Genomic DNA, 21880 nt, shown 5'->3' with positions numbered 1-21880 from the left:
CAACCACCCTCCTGGACAGCCTCTGCCAGTGTCTGAAAACCTTTCAGTGAAGAAGTTTTTCCTAATGCCCAATCCAATCCTCCCCTTATGCATCTTGTGAACACTTCCTCTTGTCCTATCACTTGTTACTTGGAAGAAGAGACAAATACCTGCCCCTCTACAATCTCCTTTCAGGCAGTTGTAGACAGTGATAAGGTCTCCCCCTCAGCCTCCTCTTCTCCAGGCTAAACAACCCAGCTCCCTCAGCTGTTCCTCGTAAGATTTGCTTTCCAGCCCCTTCATCAGCTTTGCTGTCCTTCTCTGGACACACTCCAGGACCTCCAAGTCTCTCTTGTAGTGATGGGCCCAAAACTAAACACAGCATTTGAGGCATGGCCTCACCAATGCTGAGTATAGGGGCACAATCTCCTACTGGCCACACTGTTTCTGATCAAAGCCACAATGCTATTGGCCCTCTGGGTCACCCGGGCCACTGCTGGCTCATGTTCAGCCACTGTCAACCAACACTTCCAGGTCCTTCTCTGCCAGCCAGTTTTCAAGCCACTCTTCCCCAAGCCTGGAGCACTGCACGTGATTATTGTCTCAAGTGCAGAACTCTGCACTTGGCCTTGTTAAACCTCACCCTGTTGGTCTCAGCCCATGGATCCAAGCTGTTCAGATCCCTTTGTAGAGCCTCCCTACACTCAAGCAGATCAACACTTCCTCCCACCTTAGTGTCATCTGCAAACTTACTAAGAGTACTAAGCACTAATGATATGAAGTATTAAGACATAAAACCAATTCATCCCCTGCATCCCACACTTAGGTTTGCTTGGCGATGACAAGTTTAACACCAAGTGTTTAATGCGGAGGATAGACAACAAGAAAGTCCTCCCAGGGAACGTACCTTTCTCCAGTCGTTGAAGAAGTTGTTCTGGAAGATCTCCTTGGTCGTGTATTCATGATCAAGCATTTTGGCATAGAAGGTGGCAATTTCCTCTGTGGCCAGGCTCAGCTTCAGTGGTTTGCCTAGGAATGGAAAGAACCTTTAGCCTTGGTGATATGGATGATCCAACCCCACAGTACCAGGCAGTTGTTCAGTGAGACCCCATGTTCACAGAACAGGGACAAGAGGTGAGATCAAACCCTAGCAAGATTTCGGCACCACCTGACAGAGTCTTGTCTGAGGATCAATACCCAGAGAACTCGGCACAGCAGGACACTGCTACAGCCCACTTTCAATCATAAACTTCGTTTACTTTTCCAGGATGGTGGATCCTGAATCACAGAGCTTGCAGCAGCCACCATGCCATGATGATCCCCAAACTAATGACTCAACAGAACAACACAGAAATGTTTGCTTTCTGACCGTGATCACTTCCAGGACCACACTGAATAGTTATGATCTCACTCAGAATTACAGAATGGTTTGGGTTGGAAGGGACCTTAAAGCCCATCCAGTTCTAACCCCATGCCACGGGCAGGGACACCTCCCGCTAAACCAGGCTGCTCAAGGCCCCATCCAACGCAGGCTTGAACACTTCCATGGATGGGGGCCCACCTACAGCTTCCCTGGGCAACCTGGGCCTGGACCTCACTACCCTCATCATGAAGAATTTCTTTCTAACCTCTCATCTAAATCTTCCTCCTTCCAATTTAAATGCACGCCCACTCATCCTATCATCACATGCCCTCGGAAAAAGTCCCTCCCCAGTTTTCTTGTCTGCCCCCTACAGGTATTGGAAGGCTGCTCTAAGGTCTCCCCAGAGCCTTCTCTTCTTCAGGCTGAAGAACACCAACTCTCTCATCCTGTCCTCATAGCAAAGGTGCTCCAGCCCTCTGATCATCTTAGTAGCCCTCCTCTGGACCCATTCCAACAGTTCCATATCCTTTTTATGTTAAGGATTCCAGAACTGGACACAATACTTCAGGTGGGGTCTCACAAGAGTAGAGTAGATGGGCAGAATCCCCTCCCTCACCCAGCTGGCCACTCTTTTTTGAAGCAGCCCTGGACCCAGTTGGCCTTCTGGGGTGCGAGCATACATGGCTGGCTCATGTCAAGGTTCTCATCAATCACCACCCCCAAGTCCTTCTCCACAGGGCAAGGAGAGGTTTCATGTCAAATACATTTCCATGCAGATGGAGTGATCATGGGAAGCTCAAAGCCGAGATCTGTGGAACAGATACAGATTGAAGAGCCTCTCATGACTGACTAGTGGATCATTTCTTAGATGTGGCAAAGCCATCTCCTCTCCTAATCTCCTTGGCTAGAGCAATGAAGTCTAGTAAAATCCAAAGAATATCTTGGCTCTTCCCAGGAAACCAATACTTAGAAATACGTTCTAGTCAAGCTACAGGAAGAGCACCCTGCAGAGCTCCAAAGGACAGTTCAATTCTACCTGCACCAGACACACTGATTTTTGGATTTCCTGACCTTCACATGAACTGCAGGGTGGGCCACAACCTTATTGCAGCCCATGACAACCTACATAAACCAGCTCAGCCACAGTCCCTTCCTACTTGGGGTTGTTTGTCCATAAACACTTTTTTAATCCAGGAACAACGATACCTTTTAGCAAATGAGACAATGCCACCCAAGATCCCAGACCAAAGCCACCAGCCTAGATGCACACAGATAGGTCTCCAATTTCTCACAGGAGAAGGTCCAAATCCTATGCAGGCCTACATACAGCACCAGGGCTTCACCTCACAGAGCCAAGAAATCCTACAGCTCCATCCGTGTCCCAGCAGTGCCCTCTGGTGACACCATGGCCAGACAACTCACTTCTCCAAATTGGCTTTCTTTTCTATTGTAAAGAAACTCAAAAGTTATAGGAAGCCCCCAGTGAGGGGCCTGAGGGGGACCAAGACCCCATGGGACTGTGATCTTCCATCTCCAGCATCTCTATATCAAGCCCTAACATCCTTGTTGCCTCTTGCCCTTGATCTGTCAGAAGAGAGGTTCAGTGATGAAGCTGACAGAGGAAAGAAGACAACCCATCAGGCAACCAAGGAGGACAGCTGAGACCTGGATCTGTCCTATCAATCTCAGCCTCTTGATGATGCACTGAGTTGCTGTAAGGTGATGCGTGGTGGCCCTGGTGACCATCAGAAGCCATGACCAGTAGCTTAGAGCAGCACAGTCAAACCCTGCAATATCTTGGAGAGCAAGTGAGGTATCAGTCACTGAGGTCAGGGCACAGGCAAACTGCAGCTCTCAAAAGCAAAATCTCATTTCCACAGGGAAACCACGCATGAGCTGACTTAAAGCTCAAACCCAAAACACACCTTAATGAGAAATAAAATGTTCTTTTATTTTCTCCATCTCCACAAGAGGTACACAATGACTTCAGGCAACAGCATCAAGATGCATTGCTTCACCCCAAGAAACCTAGAGTCCATCCCCACCACTGCGCGCCCTGCCACTGGGAGAGGCTGTGAGCAGAGGTGCAAAATCCAAATCTACACATGGTTGCACTGTAGCACCTTAAAATCAGCTGCATGGGAGACCTCGCTCTGCTCAGGGTTCTTCTCATAGGAGGGGATGCATGAAACACCCTGAAGCCATCAAGGACGCATTAGCTCCTCAATAACCCCAACTGCAAAACCCTACTGCTTTAACCCAGGGTTCAGACTTTATCCAGTGGCATACTTAGGTCCTTTGACAATTTGTGATCTGCAACACTTCCCCTCCCATACAAAAGAAGGTGCCAGCTCTTTGACCAGGCAGAGGACAACTACATATGCCCCAGGTCCCATCACAAGGTACACGTACCATCATAATAGAACTGCACATCATCGGGCAGTGGCTCATAGAGGGGGGCAAAGTAGGGTCCTCTGTGTTCCAGTTGTGTCCACTTTACTCCGTCTTCTTTCTTCTCCTCTTCCCACCTGGGACAGATGCACAGGGACCCATGAGAACATCCTCACTCTGGGGTCAGGGACCTTGTCCCTGTCACATCAGGAAGATGCTCTATGAGCAGCAAGGGTTGCCACAAAACTTGAGTGAAACCCATTATTTCTGCTACTGCCTCAGTTTCCCCATTCTTTCAAACAAGGAAGACTGCATTGCAACCCAGGGAAAGGTGTCTTGAGGAAGAGGACACTCAGTACAGTGACATGAAGGAATGCAGGGGGAGAACAAAGGGATGAATCAGTCAACCAAACTCATGGGCACCAGGAGACCCTCAAGACACAAAAGCTGCTCGATTTGCACAGAACGGGCTACAAGCACAAGAATATATCCTTCCTTCCCCCCACAGCCCTCATTATCTCCTTTTAGAATTATAGGATCACTAGGTTGGAAAAGACTTTTGAGATCATCAAGTCCAACCATACCCGTCCACTACTAAATCATATCCCTAAGCACTTCATCTCCCTGTCTTTTAAACACCTCCAGGGATAAGGACTCAAGCACCTCACTGGGAAGCCTGTTCCAGTACCTGAGAACCCTTTTGGTGAAGAAATTTTTCCCCAATATCCAATCTGAACCTGCCCTCGTGCAGCTCGAGGCCATTTCCTCTCATACTATCACCTATCACTTGGGAGAAGAGACCAGCACTCACCTCACTACAACTTCATTTCAGGGAGTAAGCAGACAGCAATAAGGTCTCCCCTCAGCCTCCTCTTCTCCAAGCTGAACAACCCCAGGTCCCTCAGCTGCTCCTCGTAAGACATGTTCTCCAGCCTCCTCGCTGGCTTTATTGCTCTTCCCTGCACACGCTCCAGGACCTCAATGTCTCTCTTGTAGTGAGGGGCCCAAAATCGAACACAGGATTCGAGGTGCAGCCTCACCAGTGCTGAGTACAGGGGCAGAACCACCTACCTGGGCCTGCTGGCCATGTTGTTTCTGATACAAGCCAAGGTGCTATTGTCCTTCTTGGCCACCTGGGCACACTGCTGGCTCATGTTCAATTGGCCGAAGAGTCAGCAGCGTGCCAACATGTCATTTCTTAAAAAGCATCCCCAAAAGCAGAGTTCAGAGGTTCATGTGCACCCAAAAACCAACTGCAGGGAACCGTATAGGAACCCTTACCCTGCTCAGGGTTCTTCTCATGAGAAGGGATGCATGAAGAACACTGCAGCCATCAGGGACTCATTAGCTCCCAAATAACACCGTAACTCCTACCACGTGCAAAACCCTCCAGTGCTGCCCAGAGACAGGCAACACAAAACATTCGTGACTGCTTTTACTGATTATCTTAATGCAAATACGATCCTAATGCTCCTCTCCCCTAGCTCCAGAACAAACGAGATTTTAAAGTCACTGCAAGGCTTGGGTGTGAAATAAAGATTCCTTAAAAATATAAAATAAAAAATTAAAAAAAGAGTAAAAATGCACACTCTGAAGCTCAAGAGAAGAGCATTAACAGATAACCCAGGATACAGGCAGAAGAAGTCTGCTGGAAGAGTGTTTTGGACAGGCAGCAGGGCTGCACCCCGCAGCTTAGCACTGTCAAGAGCTCTTAATCCCATTATTTCTGGGGGGAAAAAAAAATCAAAATCAAGGACTGCTGGGAAAACAGGGCAAAATTTCACCCTGGGTAAACAAAACTCCAGTGTTTCTCACTCAGCAGTGCCCCGGAAGTATTTCTGACTTTTCTCCTCCCCACAGGAAGCTGGGAGGAATAAATCAATCACATCAAAAGGTGAAAACACAGAAAGAAAAAAAAAAAAAAGGTATTAAAGGAACATCACCAAGCTACAGAAAACTGCACTGAAAGCATCTTGGAGACAACAGCCACAGGGGGATTTGTGAGTGCTGCAAGGGTTCTGCCTCCTCCCAAACCCAATTTTCATCCTCAGCAGAGCATTACCCATACTCACCTGCTGCAGCTGCCCCAACGTGGCTGGAAGCAAAGGGTGCTGAGCCAGGGGTGATGGACCCTGCAGCCAAGAAACGAGGAGGCAAGACACCGGTACATCCCACCGACCAGAGACAGTGAGACTCGGTGGATGCCCAGGTGACCTGAAGCATCCTGTCCCAGCACCGTGCTACCCACCAAGGAATGGTGATGGTGGTGCCCAAGCCACCGCCATGACAAGCCACCACTGTGTCCAAGCAGTCCAAGTTGTGGAACTCCCCACGTGCCAGGGCAGTGCAGCCTTATGGGAAATGTAGTCCCGCATGTGTTTCAGGGCAAAACTGATGCAAATTGAGCTGATGCAATGTCCTGGCGTCTCGCCTACATGCCATGCTCAATAGCCCCATCTTCTACCCCATCTCTCCCCTTCAGTCCTAATCCCACTGCCTTTCTCCTCTATAAGCTCAAGAGCCCTCCAAAAAAGGCATAACTCAGCAAAAAAAAGCTGCATATTCCCACTTTTTATGCCACTCTGTGCCCCACAAGAGCTGTCATAAAGGTCCACATACCCATGAGAATCCCTGTCTGGGACAACACCCTAGGAGCTCGCTGCAGCCTGGGTTTACAACAGGCTCCAAAGCATCCAGCCCCCTAAATGCTCCTTCTCTATTCCAGATATTAGAGTGCTCTGGGTAAGAGCAACATGAAATTGCCAAAGCCACTGCTCCCTGTTTTTTCCATGGGGAAAAAAAAGCCACATTAGTCCCCCTCATACATCATTTCCCAATGCTCTCCTACCAAAACCTGCTGCAAAGGGAGAAAAATAAACATGGCTGGAAAGCTGTCTGGCAGAAAAAGACCTGTGGGTGCTGGTCAACAGACAGCTGAACATAAGCCAGCAGTGGACCAGGTGGCCAAGAAGGTCAACAACATCTGATTTGGATCAGAAATGGTGTGGATGGCAAGACCAGGGAAGTGATTGCTCCCCTGGACTTGGTGCTGGTGAGGCTGCACCTCAAATCCTGGGCTCAGTTTTGGCCCTTTCAGGACAAGACAGACATTGAGGGGCTGGAGCGCATCCAGAGGATGGCAACAAAGCTGGTGAAGGGGGATGGAGAACAAGAGTTATGAGAGGTGACCGAGGGAATTGGGATTGTTTAGCCTGGAGAAGAGGAGACCGAGGGGACCTTATCACTGTCTAGATCTCCTTCAAAGAAGGCTGTAACGAGGTGGGTGTTTGTCTCTTCTCCCAAGCAACAGGACAAGAGGAAATGGTCTCAAGTTGTGCCAGAGGAGATTTAGATCATATATTAGGACACATTTCTTCACTGGAAGAGTGGCAAGGCAGTAGAAGTGGCTGTCAAGGGAGGTGGTGGAGTCAACATCCCTGAAGAGTTTCATAAAATGTGCAGATGTGGCGCTTCAGGACATGGTTTAATAGGCACAGTTGGACTGGACTTTCTTGGAGGTCTTTCCCAGCCTTAACAATTCTATGATTCTATGCTAAAACTCCCTAACAGAGGTCCCACTGTCTTGGAACCTGTTTTATTACAGGAGGTTGTAGGGAGCAACTCCTTCCACCAGCCACAAGCATCTCCCTCCCCTGGCTGGGCACCAAAGACGTTTCAGGAAGAATATATTTTATATATCTATATAAATATATTATATATATATTACATATTTATATTTTTATATAGATATATATATAAAAACATTATACAAATAATAACCTATATTCAGGTGCTCCCATTCACCCGCCTTTCTCCTTCCAACATTGCCAATTCCAGGCCTTCAAAAATACAGCAGAGCTGTTGATAAACACAGAAATAAAGAATTTTCCACCGGTTTACACTAAGAAATAAAACTAAAACCCTAATTGTGTTACTGTTAAACCTACCCAAAGGCCAAAGACACACAGGACACTTACCACTTCCACTTGTTTCCTGCCTCTTCCTTCTTTCCTCCCCCCTCCTTTCTAGCATTCTTTTCTTCTTCTTCCTTTGATTTTCTTTTCTGGGTTTTTCCTTGGATCTCCTCTTCACTCTTCCTCTTGCTTTTCTTCCCCTTCTCTTTTGTTTCCCCCTTTGGCTTTTTCTCCTTGATTTTCTGCTTTTTCTCTTTCCCTGGCACACCTTTAATCACTGCCACATCCTCCTCCTTCACCTCCTGCCCAATCTCTGCATGCTGCATCTCTCCCAATCCTTCATCCCCTTCCTCATCCACCTCCTCTACTACTTTTCCAGCTTTGCTTTTCTTTCCCACCCCACCACCCCCCTCCAGTCCTATTCCCACTCCTTTCTCTCCTTCCTCATCTGTCTCCTCCAGCTCTTGTTCCTCTTCCAACACTTTTTCCTGCTTTATTTTCTTTCTCCTCATCTCCTCTTCCTCCATTTCCACCTTCTTGCGCTTTTCTGCTTTTCCCTTCTTCTGCTTTCCCCTCCCATCACCCCATCCCTGGGTGCTGCTGCTCCTCTGTTTCTTGGCTTTGCTCTGTCCCACTGCCTGATTCATGCCCCCATCATTACCCTCCTCCTCCTCAATGCCCTCCATCACATCCTCTGGATTTCCCTCAAATTCATCCTTCTTGCTCCTTCCTCTTCTCACTAATCCCTTTTCCTGCTGCTTCCGTTGCTCTTGCTTCTTCTTTCTTTTCCTTTTCGGGTCTTGAGCACCCCCTTGCTGCTGTGCAACAAGAAGGTCCAGCTCCTTCTCCTCATCCTCCTTCATAGTGGTGACCTCCACAGCCATCTCTGAAGCCCCAGGATCTCCACAGACATATGCAGTCCCACCAGCAATACCATTGCTTGGCTTTAGGACCTGTAGGAAGCACCCAGAAGGGAAGAAAGGTTGATTTTGGAAAAGGAGAGATTATCCCAAAGCCCATGTGAATGGAAGAGGTACTGAGGGATGTGCTCCATACAGGATTGGGTCCAGGGGGTGACAGTCCTCCCAGGTTTCCTACCCCAACTCCAGTCTGTGTTGCCAAGAGCTGCTGTCCTGCTGCAGGTCCTGATCTCTGGGGTTTGAACTGTGACCTACAGCAAAAGCAAAGCCACTTCTTACCATGTTAGTGAGTAGCACCTCCATCTCTTACATGCAAAATTAGGGGATTGCTCCCAAACAAGCTCTTCTTTCCCCTTCAAGCATGGCAGCACCACCTGTTCTTCAGTAGGTGAAGATATCCCAAAGCAGCAGTGACTCGACTCCATCGGAACCAGCCCCAAGTTGCATCTTATGGGATGAGGAAGCTCATATGAGCAGAACCACAAGGTCTCCAGACCAAGGGGGAGAGTCTCCAAACAAGTGTCCCCAGAGATACTTCTCCCCAGAGAAGGGGAGGTTTGCTGTGCTTGGCAGCACTAACAGAGAGCAGGACAGCAATGACATGAGGCTGAGCATCATGGGCACACTGGAGGAGGAGACTTTGTGATGAGACACATCTCCTGGGACTGCAGGGAGAAGTTCCCCCACTCCCTTGCTGAGGTGGCAGCCTGAGCATTGGTACAACAGGGAAGGACACATTCTCATCATTACAATGAGCTGCAGCACATGGAGTGTCCAGATCCATGAGCTTCACCACCAGCAATATTGGTGGAAAGCACCAATGGTCAGAGAGGTCAAGTATATTTCAAGGATTTCTGTGAGACCTCCAAACATTAGAAAGCATCAACCTGCCCCTATACTTTCTACTAAGCCTTCTCCAAGCCAGGTGGGGAGCTGGGAACCTCATGTTTGAGTTGCTCATGTTCCAGAAAAGCAAAGCAAGAGATTAATGAGGGAACAGAAAGCACAGCCTGAACCAAGCCAAGTTGAGCCTATATCTCCCAGGGTTGAGATTGGGGCTGTTCCTACTGGGTCATGGCTACCTCTGAACCAAGGAAAGCCCCACCAGGCTGCAGAAGATCACATCCCCAGCTTATGATCAGCATGACCACAAAAATAATCCCCTTATTTATCTAGGCCAACAGGTGAAAAGCAGCCACAGCCACATTCCTCCAGCTCAGGCCTTCGCACCAGCCCATGGGTCAGACCCGCTTCCCTCTACTCCTGTCACCCCTCAGCAGGACTAGTTTGAGAGCATGGTCAGTTGTCTTGATGCTACCCAGGAAGGAACTGGGAAGCCAGGTTTCTCCTCCCAAGGAGGATGTTGATGGGTCCCCTGCATATCCAGGTGAACATAAGGAGAACAGAGCCGCAGTTCCTGCTTTTACCCAAAATATGGGCAGAGAATGGATTGAGAGCAGCCCTGAAGAGAAGGGCTTGGGGACGCTGGTGGATGAGAAGCTCAACATGAGCCAGCAATGACTACTTGCAGCCCAGAAAGCCAACTGTATCCTAGGCTGCATCCAAAGAAGTGTGACCAGCAGGGCAAAAGAGGAGGATACTCCCTTATTTGCTCTGCTCTCATGAGACCCCACCTGGAGCCCTGCATTCAGTTCTGGAGTCCTCAGGCACAGGAAGGACATAGAGCTGTCGGGGTGAGTCCAGAAGAGGCAACAAAGATGATCCAAGGGCTGGAGCACCTCCTAGATGAGGAGATGCTGAGAGAGATAGGGTTGTTCAGCCTGGAGAAGAGAAGGCTCCAGGGAGGCCTTAGAGCAGCCTTCTGGTACTTAAAGGTGGCTACAGGAAAGCTAGTGAGGGGCTTTTCCTCAGGGAGGAGGAAAAGTTTTAAGCTGAAAGACAGGAGATTTAGATTAGATATTAGGAAGAAATTCTTTCTTGTGAGGGTGGTGAAGTCCTGGCCCAGGTTGCCCAGAGAAGTCGTGGCTGCCCCATCCCTGGAGATGTTCAAGACCAGGTTGGATGAGGCTTTGAGCAACCTGATTCACAGGAAAGTGTCCCTGTGCGTGGCAGGGAGGTTGGAACTGGATGAGCTTTAAGGTCCCTTCAGACCCAAACCATTCTACGATCCTGTAGACAACATTTCTGTAATGAAAGGGAGATTTTGGACCCTTTTCTGAAAGGTCCTTTAGGCTGATGCTAAATTACCAGGTTGTGAGACACTAGAGCAATGCAGCGCTCAGGAAAGCTTGATATAGAGGCAGCAAGCTTCCCAAAAAACAGGAGCCAGATGATTTTTCTGCACAGCTGGAGCACTTATTACACAACCTCCACTAAACTCATTAGGGTGAATGGCTCAGCAAAACACGCTCAGCCCCTCCAATCTCATTAGGAGTCGAGCACCACCAGATTCATGACTCAGAAGGTGAAGTCCTACCACCTTCTGGGATCAACTCCTTCCCCAGAAGGTCTTATTAGAAGCCTCTCACTGGACATGAAAGGCCCTGCCTGTAAGAGGTAGAGAGGATTAGCCTGCTAAGGGCCAGCCTTATGAATTCAGCTTCCTATCTCCACTCAGATCTAGCAGTCGACAAGGGAAAGAAACACCCTTTTCCCAGGCTTTGTGAGGTCGATTGTCCCCACAAGCATTTCCCCACAGCCTACCCTCTATATTTATGTAGGTATGTGCTTCTGAGCGATTGCGCCCTGCTGACTCGAGCATCCTTAGAGAGGTTGGACAAGACCAGGAGCCTCCCTCACCACCCTGAAACCCCATAATGGGGCCTCAAATTCCACTTGTGATGGTTTCGACAAGCTTCAAGGTCACTGAAGAGACCAGGATGTAGCCAAACTGCCCAGTGAAGGCACCAGGATGTAGCCAAGCCACCCAGTGAAATCAACAGCAGTAGGGTGGTCTCAGTGATACAGGAGAAAAATCCAAGACTGTACAACCCCATGGCAAGATGGGAAAGGACGTATTTCCAGTTCTGTGGGCAAAAAGCATTCAGGAAGTAACTCAACTTACTTCGAGGAGTCTTTCAGCCCCATTGATGGCTCTTGGTAGAGGGTTGATTCAGTCTCCTCCTGAAAGATATTAACAGTGTTGATCTAGGAGAGCTTAGCAGCATGGGTACCCCAACAACAGCATCACTCCCAAGCAATCACCCAGTCCCTGCGATAGCAGCCAGGCAGGCCACAGTACCACATCCTATTGACATCATCTTGCCCTTCCCTCAGCCACCTTGACTAGAAACCAGATGCCTAAACCTGTAGATTTTTCCAGCCATTAAGAGAGATTTCAGGTTTTATAAGGTCCTTGTCTTACTTCTGACAACACTGAAGAGGTATTTTATAGAGCAAACAAGAAAACCATCATCTATCCTCAATCACTAAGCTCGTTAGATGCATTGTTGCTATCAGTGACACCAGTCTAGGACAGCAGAAGGGAGGTGAGGGCTCCAAAACAAAGATGTATCAAATGACAGCTTATATGCATCCCCACCAGCTTGGTCCTTCAAAGATTAAGCAGCCATTATAGCAGATGGCAAGGAGGAAAGAGAGGGGGGGACAAAGTCAGAGGGTGGGAAATACAACAAGGGTGACCAGAGGGCAAGGAGAAAGAAAAAGCAAAGCATAGGGAAAATAGGGACTGGACCCAGAGGAAGATGAGCTCAGAGGGGACTCAGAGCTCCAAGACCTGACCCACAGTAGCCACTAGAAATATTATTACACTATTTCAAGCTTGTTTCAAAGCTGAAGCCAGGTTCTTCTGCTCCTGGTCATATAAGGCTACGTCTGCCACTCTGCACCCTGAAACCCATCCCAGCTTCACCCAATGCTTGCCAAGGTATCGAGGTTCTCGATATAAATTCTTACTTCCCCAAGTTTCTCTTTCGAAGGCTTTCAAGGGAGGCCAAAACCACACAGGGATTTTTTTTGAAAGCTGCTGCTGAGAAACTGCTGGGTTAACTCATTAAGGGAGAAAAACCCAACTTAATTATAGGTTGGTTATGGCAATCCACACTTTTGTTCCTTGGGAATACGCCTGCTCTCGACTTCACAACCATCAGAAATCAGGATGGTAAATTCAAGAGCACAGAGGCATCACCTTCCAAAAAGGCCTGCCTGCAAAAGCCTGATGCTCACAAAGGGAATGGCAACAACACCAGGACCACAAGCACCCCGGGGGGTTTCAAGGTTGCAGCTCCAATTATATCCATCCAGGAAAGTTTGCTTACATGTCAGACACTGTTTGAAAGAGGGTTGGAGGCATCATAGGGATACAAAAAATATCTCTGCTGGCTTTACATCTCAAGAGGACAAGTGCAGTATGTTCACATGAGCAAAGAAAAATACCAGGGGAACCAGGATCTGTGCCGTCCAACATCATCCCAAGAGCAGCAGTGAAGCCCAGATCCCTTAGAAAAGGATGTTTCAGCATGAGACCAACCCCAGCCTCATGCTTGGGAGGTGACAGAGTTGCCAGTGTCCTGGTGCTCCCCGTTAGTGCCAGCTCATGTTCTTGATGCAACACCAAAATATGACTGATTGAACCCCAATGCCACATGCATCTGAGCTTCAGGAGATTCACTCTTTAAGACATTCAAAGGATCCCTTTTAGGGGCTTGCATGCAACCACAAGCTGTAGGACACCATCCTCACAGCTCCCTTGAAATCAAACCACACGAGTGCTCCTCAATCCACCAGTGCAGAGACCACCACGTACCAATACAGATGCGACTCCCTCCTTTGCTTGGATGCCATCCTGCAGGCTCGAGCCAAGAACTTTCCCTTCTGCAGCCTCTTGCTTTAGAGAGCTTCTTGGCCAAAAAGGAGACAGAGAAGGAACACCATTTTTTTTCCAATTTAAAAAGCCTTTTTAATAATCAAAGAAGCCCAAGGAGAGCAGAGCTGGATGCAGCACTCCTATACACAAATCTGGGGTGAACCCAGATGTGGAACCTCAGCATGGGAGGGACAAAGCCTCAGCCCCTACTACCTCCCTGGCTGTCACCATCAGCCCCTCCATTCAGCCAAGGAGTTACCTGCTAATAATATTTTCCTGTAGTGGCTTCTCCTTGACTTTGGGCAACTTCTTCTTCCTCCCTTCTGCCACAGGAGGCTGCTCACGAGAGCAAAGAGGGAATTTCATACAGTGGGTTTGATGTGGATAAAACACTGGGGACAGTCACAAGGGTCACCTCTATGCCCAGGCATGGATAGGGCTCGCTGGTACCTGCACTGTGCATGGTATTTCCTCCAGCTCCTTCTTCACAGCCTTTACCCTGGGTGCCTTTTGTACCTCTTGCCCTTTCTCTGAGTCATTCTTTCGCTTCCTGAGGACAACAGCAAATCTATTGTATTGAGGCCAAGCAGGCAACACCTGCAACAAATCCCTTGGTGGTGGAAATAAACCACCACCTGATGCCACACTGCTTAACCCTTGTGTCCAGCAGCACCAGAAAGGGGCTCCCAAAAAGAAATTCAGAGACATTTGCATGCTGACCATTTCAGATCTGAGCTGTGCAACAGGGCCAGCTGCAGAAAGCTTGATAACACAACACTGGAGGCCCCCCAAAACCTCCTGCCACGCCCCACGGTATGAACCTGCTGCTCTTCTTCACCCTACTGGCCCTTGAGACCTCCATGGCTCCACCATCCATCAGCTCTTCACAATGCAATCTGGGGTTAAGGCTGTGTCCTTGAAGACGGTCACTGCAACAATACAGAGACAGTACATGGCTGGTAGCACCCCAACCTTTGCTTCCAGAGAAAAGCCGAACACATGGTTGCTCCATAGCTCAATCCTGAAGTTTGTGGCCAACTTTGCAGGTCAAACTCAACTTTAGTAAGGCCCCAAGGAGAACATCAAAAGGAAAACACTTGATCTCAGTCCCTGAGCTGCTGTCAGCGGTGGCAAAAATAAAATCACTGCTCAAATAAAAGGAACGCCCCCCTTCCCCCATAGCATAGGGACTCACAACTCCAGATAGGTAGAAGGGGTTTGGATTTGCAACCTCAGAAGATTCCAGGCTATGCAGCAAGAATTACTCAGGTCCTAATTACACCGAGAAAGCCAGGATAACGGAAAATAACAATAATTAAAAGAAATACACAACAAAGAAACAAGAGGAAAATTGGAATGTTGGCTTTCCCCACAAAAGCAGGGAGCTGGGCTGCAATCATCAAGCTATCAGCTCTCCTCTCCTTCTCAAGTCTGGTGGAGCCACACCTTACCCTCTCCCCTCCTAATCACTGTTCCCCCCTTGAAGCTCAAGGCCTCAGTAAATGCATGAAATAGAGACCACATTCAGACAATAACAACATGGTCCCCACTCATGAAGGACGTTTACCATTGGGGGAAAAAAAAAAAAAAGGACTTCTTAAAGAGAAAAAGACAAGGTACAGAGCATCATAAGACATCCCAAAAACTTCTCAAAGAGTAGAAAACGCATTGAAAAACCTCTATATTTTAGCAGTCTCTCCAGGCCGTGAACACTGCCAGGTGCTGGTGGGACCACGCTCACTCAGCCCAGAATTACACGTCTCCTCGGAGCCACCTAGCCCGGAGAAGACCCCACCCCCTACCCAACTTCCTCCTTAAGGGCAATGCTCCCCTGTAGGCAGGGTATTTGAAGACTCCCTCAGCCCTAATAGGAAGCTCCCAGCCCAAGATGCACCCTGGGAAATGAAGTTTTAGCCCAAAAGCTAAGGTTTGAGGAGAACCCTTTGTTAGCATCTCCTAGGCAAGTTCACCTCGTGCGGGGAAATACTTTGCATCGCTCAGGTAGAGGATTGAGCCAAACACATTCTCTTAAATTCATAGAAATCCACCTTCCAGGAGATATCTTCTCTTCAATTTTGTGACTAAATGCGTCCCAAAATCCAGCCTTTCTCAGCTGCTTCTTGTCCATCAGAGTCCCACAGTTGGATTTGGAGACATCATTGAGCCTAGGCTCTGGGCGTAGAGACTGGAACCCACAGGATGCTCTATACCACTACCCATAACCCCCATCCTGAACGACTCGCCCATCCCACCCCTCTCCAGCCCTATTCATGCAGTGAGTCTATTGCTTTCACCTGCCTATGTTGCCATCAAGCACCTCATTGCAGCTGAGCCTCAAAACAGTCTCAACCATCAAGGGTGGAAATGGCAGTTGTGTGAATTGGAGGAGAGAAGATTTAGATTATAAGTTAGGAAGAAATTCTTCCCTGTGAGGGTGATGAGACACTAGAGCAGGTTGCCCAGGGAAGCTGTGAATGCCCCATCCCTGGTAGTGTTCAGGACCAGGTTGGATGGGGTCTTGAGCAACCCAATCCAGTGGAAAGTGTCTCTGCCCACATCAGGGAGGTTGAAACTGGATGATCTTTGATGTCCCTTCCAACCTAAACCATTCTATGATTCTATGATGGTAAACTTGGGAAGGTGTTGGTTCAAAGGGTCCGCAGAGGCTTTACAAACTATGAAGAAACTTGGGCTTTCCCCAGAAATACTGGAGTTTGGGGCAAAATAAGGCATTGCCCCATGCTGAGATCCCCAGCCATGGTGAGTAGCGGGGCCAAGCTTTCCCCTGGGAAGGTGCTGCCCAGTTCACGGCTGGGAGCGGAAACCCCCGGAGGTAGGGCTGGCTCCAGGAAAGCCTCTTTGATCCTCTCCTCACCTGGAGAAAAAGCATCCAAGCCACTTTTCTTGCTGGATGAGTAAAAGTTGTCAAGGGATGGGAGCCGGCCCCGAGGCAGGGAGCAGGAGAGGATGATGTCATGCCAGGGCTTGTTCCCTCTTGGCTGCCTTCTCCCAAGTCAGGGACCAATGTATGTTTGGATTTCTTCCATTTTCACCTTCCATTTATTCAGCCTTGATGCTTGGTGAAGGTTTTTCCCAAGCTCTTCACTCCAGGTGAGATGTCCACATTGGGTAATTATGGAGTTTGCAAGGTGAGTGAGTTGGGATGAACCCCTCCTTGCCTAGACCTTCTCCTGTTTGCCTATACTTCCTACCTAAACAAAACCTGGCTTAAAGCTCTTAATAAGAAGAGGACACTCTTTGCAGTGAGGTAGATGGGAGTCAGATGGTTCCATCCAGGACTTTGCAGTAGGGAAATATGGACCTCAAAAGAGCTCTGGCTTGTCCTTGGAGAAATACAAATGGCAGATGGGTTTCCTAGATGGTTTGGTGACCCCATGGTGGACTGTCAAGGGCCGTATCAATCAAAATATCCCACAAGCTGTCCATCACAATCAGGTGGAAGAATAAAGACAGAAGAATAACATCAACAGAAGAATAAAGACATTTTCCTAGGTGCTCCCTGATGCGCAGACGATTGCGGCCACATGGTTAAAGCCCTTTTCTTTGCAAACCACTATGATATTCACCCAGAAAAGCATTGCTATTTTGCTTTTGTAGTCCAACAGCTCTTTTCAGATTAGGACATCCAGGAGGAACAGAAAAGTCTTTCTTAACGTAGTACTTTGACTGCAATCACGCACAATCCTGGAAGACCCAATAAGGAAATATTGTCTGGGAAAGGTGGAAATGGTTTAATATATTCAGGCAGTTGTAAAATAAATTCATGCAATATAAAATGTTTAATGTATGCCAGGCTAATTTTTGTTCCCCTCATTTAACAGCTGAATCTGCATGGGGTTCCCTGTGCCCTATTGCCGTGAGCAGGACTCATGATGCACAGCCGCGGGCTCATTGACTTTATTACAGAAACAAAGCCAAGTGCTGGTAAAAACTAAGGAACCTTTCCGTGGTTAGAGATGTCAATGACAAGCCAGCTCAGCATCTCCATGTCTGGTGTTTCTCACGTTAGAGTCTCCTGTGCACACTTTGGGAATTGGATTTTTCCAACCCCTGGACGTTTTTCCATAAAAAATTGCCAGCTTTAACACTGTTGCCCAGTCCTGCTCTTATTTTATGGGTGTAGAATCACAGAATGGTTTAGGTCGGAAGGGACCTCAAAGCCCATCCAGTTCCATCCCCCTGCCAAGGACAGGGACATTTCCCACTGGATAAGGTTGCTCAAAGCCTCAACCAACCTGGTCTGGAACAATTTCACACCGTTTCATGGGCTGCATCAAAAGAAGTGGGACCAGCGGGTTGAGGAAGGGAATTGTGCCCCTCTACTCCGCTCTTGTGAGACCCCACCTGGAATCCTGTGTTCAGTTCTGGTGTCCTCAGCACAGGAATGACATGGATCTGTTGGAGTAAGTCAAGTGGAGGCTATGAGGATGATACGAGGGCTGGAGTACCTCCCATATGAGGAGAGGCTGAGAGAGTTGGGGTTGTTCAGCTTGGAGAAGAGAAGGCTTTGGGGAGACCTTAGAGCAGCTTCCAGTACTGAAAGGGGCTCCAGGAAAGCTGGGAAGGAGCTCTTGATCAGGGAGTGCAGGGATAGGACAAGGGGGAATGGTTTTATGCTAAAAGAGGGAAGATTGAGATGACATATTAGGAAGAAATTCTTCCCTGTGAGGGTGGTGAGACACTGGTCCAGGTTGCCCAGAGAAGTTGTGCATGCCCCATCACTGGAGGATGAGGCTTTGAGCAACCTGATCCGGTAGGAGGTATTGGAGGGGATTGGAATTGGATGGGCTTTGAGGTCCTTTCCAGCCCAAACCATTCCATGATTCTATCATTCTAACTTACATTTAACCAGAACCCCCAGATCCCATGCATGGATGTGTTCAAGGCCAGGTTGGATGAGGCTTTGAGCAACCTGATCCACAAGAAGGTGTCATTGCCCATTGCAAGGGAGTTGGAATTAGATGGGCTGTAAGGTCCTTTCCAACTCAAACCCTTCCATGATTCTATGATCCTGTAGACAGTGTTTCTGCAATAGAAAGGGAGATATGGGGCCTTTTTCTTAGAGTTCCTTTGGGTTGATTCGAAATTACCAGGTTAGGAGACACCAAAGTAATGCAACCCCCACTGCCACATCAGCCCAGATGTTGCACATGGGGATGGGATGCAGGGGAGGAGGATGCAGGATTTGTAAGGAATGAAGGGGGGACACATATGTGGTTTGGATGGGGATGGTTGGTTGGATGGGAACAGTTGGTTGGATGTGGACCTTTCAAGTGCACGGTCCTACACCTGAGTCAGGGCAACCTCTGATTTCAGTACACGATGAGGGATGACGAGAATCAGAGCTGCCCTGCAGAGAAGGACTTGGGATGCTGGTCAATGAGAAGCTCGACATGAGCCAGCAATGTGCGCTTGCAGCTCAGAAGGCCAACTGTATCCTGGGCTGCATCAAAAGAAGCGTGGCCAGCAGGGCAAGGAAGGTGATTCCGCCCCTCTATTTCTCTCTTGCAAGACCTCATCTGGAGTATTGAGTCCAGTTCTGGAATGCTCAATGTAAGAAGGATATGGAACTGTTGGTATGTGTCCAGAGGAGGGCTACGAAGATGATCAGAGGGCTGGAGCACCTTCCATACGAGGACAGGCTGAGAGAGTTGGGGTTGTTCAGCCTCGAGAAGAGAAGTCTCAGAGGAGATTTCTATTGACCTTCCAGTACCTGAAAGGGGCTATTAGAAATATGGGGAGGGACTATTCAAAAAGGCTTGTGGTGATAGGTCGAGGGGTAACGGATATAAGATGGAGAGGGGCAGATTTAGACTGGACACTAGGAAGAATTTCTTCACCATGAGAGTGGTGAGACACTGGAATTGGTTGCCTACAGAATATGTGGCTGCCCCATCCCTGAAGGTGTTCAAGGCTGGGTTGGATGGGGCCTTGGGCAGCCTGATTTAGTGGGATGTCCCTGCCCATGGCAGGGGGGCTGGAACTAGATGATCTTTAAGGCTCCTTCAAACCCAAACTATTATATGACTCTGATTCTCTACTGGCTGTGGATTCGATAGAGGAGGCCCCGCCCCTTCGTGACGTCACCGGCGTTCTAATTCCCCCCGTTGCTACGGGCAACAGCACCTCCCCGAGCCGCTCCGTTCCTCCCCAGCCCCTCCCAGCCCCGCCCTTCCATTGGTCGGCGCCGCCGCCGCTCAGCGCCGTCCTGCTTTTCCATTGGCTGAAGCGTCTCCTAGCCCCGCCCACCCGCCCTCCTTATGCCCCGCGCGGCTCCGGGCGGGCAGCGGTGAGCGGGGGCAGCGAGGGGTGAGAGGGGGCACTCGGTATTCGGAGGGGGAGCGGTTTGTAGAGGTGTGTGATTTGCCCCGAGCTGGGGCAACTTTGCAGGGGAGCTCGGGAGGGGAAGATTTACGCCTGTCTGGGGTTTTGCAAGGGGGGTTTAACCCTGTCTGGGAGGCTGCTCCTCCATTTGGGGGGGTTCAGAGGGGTCTAACCTCCCCCACCCCGTTTGGGGTAGTTCTTGCAAGGGGTGTGCCCCGTGTTTTTGGGGTCTAGGGGTGTTTACACGCCACTCCCTATTTAGGGTAGAACTTGGAAAGCGGTCTGGGAAGGTTTGACCTCCCCTTCCTCATTTGGGGTAGTTCTTGCAAGGGGTCTGCCCCACATTCGTGGAGTCTAGGGGTGTTTACATCCCCTTCCTCATCTGGGGTAGCTCTCCTTTTTTGGGGAGGCTTAAGGGGGTTTGACTTCCCCTCTCCCCATCTGGAGTAGGCCTTGGAAGGGGGTCTGGGAAGGTCTGACCTCCTTGTGTTTGGGGTACCTCTTGCAAAGGGGTCTGAGGGGGTCTGATCTCCTTTTTGGGGGATTGGGAGGGGCTGACACCACTCTTAAGTCTGGGGTAGCTTTTGTAAAGGGGTCTGTGGAGGTTTGCCCCCTGTTTATAGGGTTTAGGGGGGGTTACACCCCTGTCCCATTTGGGGTAGCTCTTGCAGGGAGGTCTGAGGGGGTCTGACCCCCCCCATTTGGGGGGGGTTTACACCCCCGACATTTGGAGCAGCTCTTGCGAAGAAGCCTGTGGGGGCTTACACCCCCAAATTTGAGGTAGCTCTGTAAGAGGATCTGCCCTAGTTTAGCCTGCAAAGGGGGTTTAGGGCTTCCCCCCCAGCTGGGGTAGTTCTGCAAAGGGAGAAGCCAGCTGTGGATTACCTAGCCAGATGTTAGGGGCAGGGGAGATTGCAATATGAGAAAGCAGGGGTTAGTAGGTGTTTAAGCCCCTATCCAGGACAGGACTGGGCTCCAAAGCCCCTTGGGGCTAGCAAGTTGTGGGACCAGGCAAGTAGAACTAGAGCAGCCCAAGGAGGGGACACCAAACCCCAGAGCCACCTTGTGGGGTCAAGCAGGAGCCACCAGCTGCGGGCCCAGCCCTCTCAGCCTGTGAATGCTGCGCCCCTGGAAATGATGCCCCCCGAGGAGGAGAGCCTGGCTGACAGTGGGGAGGGGGACGGGGATGCTAGCCTCGTCCTCCTGCAAGCCCTGAAGAGCAGCAGCACCCGGAAGGTGAGGCACAATGGTGGGGTGCCGTGGGTGGGGGCAGGATGGCAAAGCACCCAATGGATGCTCCATGAGGCAGGGTGTCCCTGTCTGCACCATGAGGGTGATGGTTCCTGTGGGTGGGGGTACAGGTCAATCTTGGCCATCAAACAATGATGGGAGTGTCAGGACATGTCAGGGAGCTGGTTGGGGAAGAGCATATTGTGTGATGGAAACCTCTCCAGTAGCTCATCCATAAGCAGCCCTACTCAACTGTCTGGTAGCTTATCTCTTCAGCTCCACACTTCTCATCTTCCTCTACTGGTTCTACCTACAAGCTTCCTAGTGACTCCTTTTTAAACAAGTTCTGCTATATTTTGACAATTTCTCCATCCAATGCATAGGAAGATATTTCAGCCAAGCCCTACCTGTCCCCCTACTCACTGTTGAAGGAAGGTACCGGGCAGGGTGTTGCTTTGTGGGCAGCTCCCAGAAGAGAAGCATGCCAGCAAGATGATGCCCCATCTCTTGAGGTGTTCGAGACCAGGTGGGATGACGCTCTGAGCAACCTGATCCAGTGGGAGATGTCCCTGCCCATGGCAGGGAGTTTGAAATTGGATGGGCTTTGAGGTTCCTTCCAACCCAGACCGTTTGATTCTGTGATCCTGTAGGCAATGTTTCTGCAATGGAAAGATTTTTGGCCCTTTTCTATTAGTTCCTTTAGGCTGATGCTAAATTACCAGATCGTGAGACCACCAGAGCAACGCAGGGCTCAGGAAAGCCTTTCTTTCCTGTGAAGGTGGTGAGGTACTGGAAGATGTTGCCCAAAAAAGTCATGAGTGCTCCTTGGTGGTGGTCAAGGCCAGGTTGGATGAGGCTTGAAGCAACCTGATCCAGTGGAAGGTGTCCCTGCCCATAGCACAGGAGTGGAACTGGATGGGTTTTAAGGTCCCTTCTAACCCTAATGGTTCTA

General features: G+C 49.4%; 2 protein-coding genes across 9 annotated transcripts in view; one reads left to right on the top strand and one right to left on the bottom strand.

The window, feature by feature from the left end:
• TOP1MT (DNA topoisomerase I mitochondrial) overlaps positions 1–6060 on the bottom strand; it is a 38792-nt gene extending 32732 nt beyond the window's left edge. For 5 of the 7 annotated variants that reach the window (XR_008448553.1, XR_008448554.1, XM_054058979.1 and 2 more), the window contains exons 1-3: positions 5806–6040; positions 3755–3870; positions 887–1008 (exon numbers count right to left, since the gene is read on the bottom strand). Coding sequence is in view for 4 of the 7 variants with exons in the window: in XM_054058979.1 (XP_053914954.1) it covers positions 887–1008; positions 3755–3870; positions 5806–5903 (336 nt within the window). In the remaining 3 variants the exon portion in view is untranslated. Of the gene's footprint in view, positions 1–886; positions 1009–3754; positions 3871–5805 lie in introns of those variants that run through there. The other 2 variants (XM_054058981.1, XM_054058983.1) reach the window with 2 other exon arrangements.
• A 13637-nt stretch (positions 6061–19697) lies between these two features.
• Positions 19698–21880, top strand: part of RHPN1 (rhophilin Rho GTPase binding protein 1) — a 40686-nt gene continuing 38503 nt past the window's right edge. For both annotated transcript variants that reach the window (XM_054059747.1, XM_009566224.2), the window contains exon 1: positions 19698–20934. In XM_054059747.1, the coding sequence (XP_053915722.1) occupies positions 20833–20934 (102 nt within the window). In that variant the 5' untranslated portion in view covers positions 19698–20832. The remainder of the gene's footprint in view (positions 20935–21880) is intronic.

The sequence above is a fragment of the Cuculus canorus genome, chromosome 2 (genome assembly GCF_017976375.1).
Source record: "Cuculus canorus isolate bCucCan1 chromosome 2, bCucCan1.pri, whole genome shotgun sequence".
In the NCBI taxonomy this organism is placed as follows: Eukaryota; Metazoa; Chordata; class Aves; order Cuculiformes; family Cuculidae; genus Cuculus; species Cuculus canorus.
This window is presented reverse-complemented; position numbering and strand designations above follow the sequence as displayed.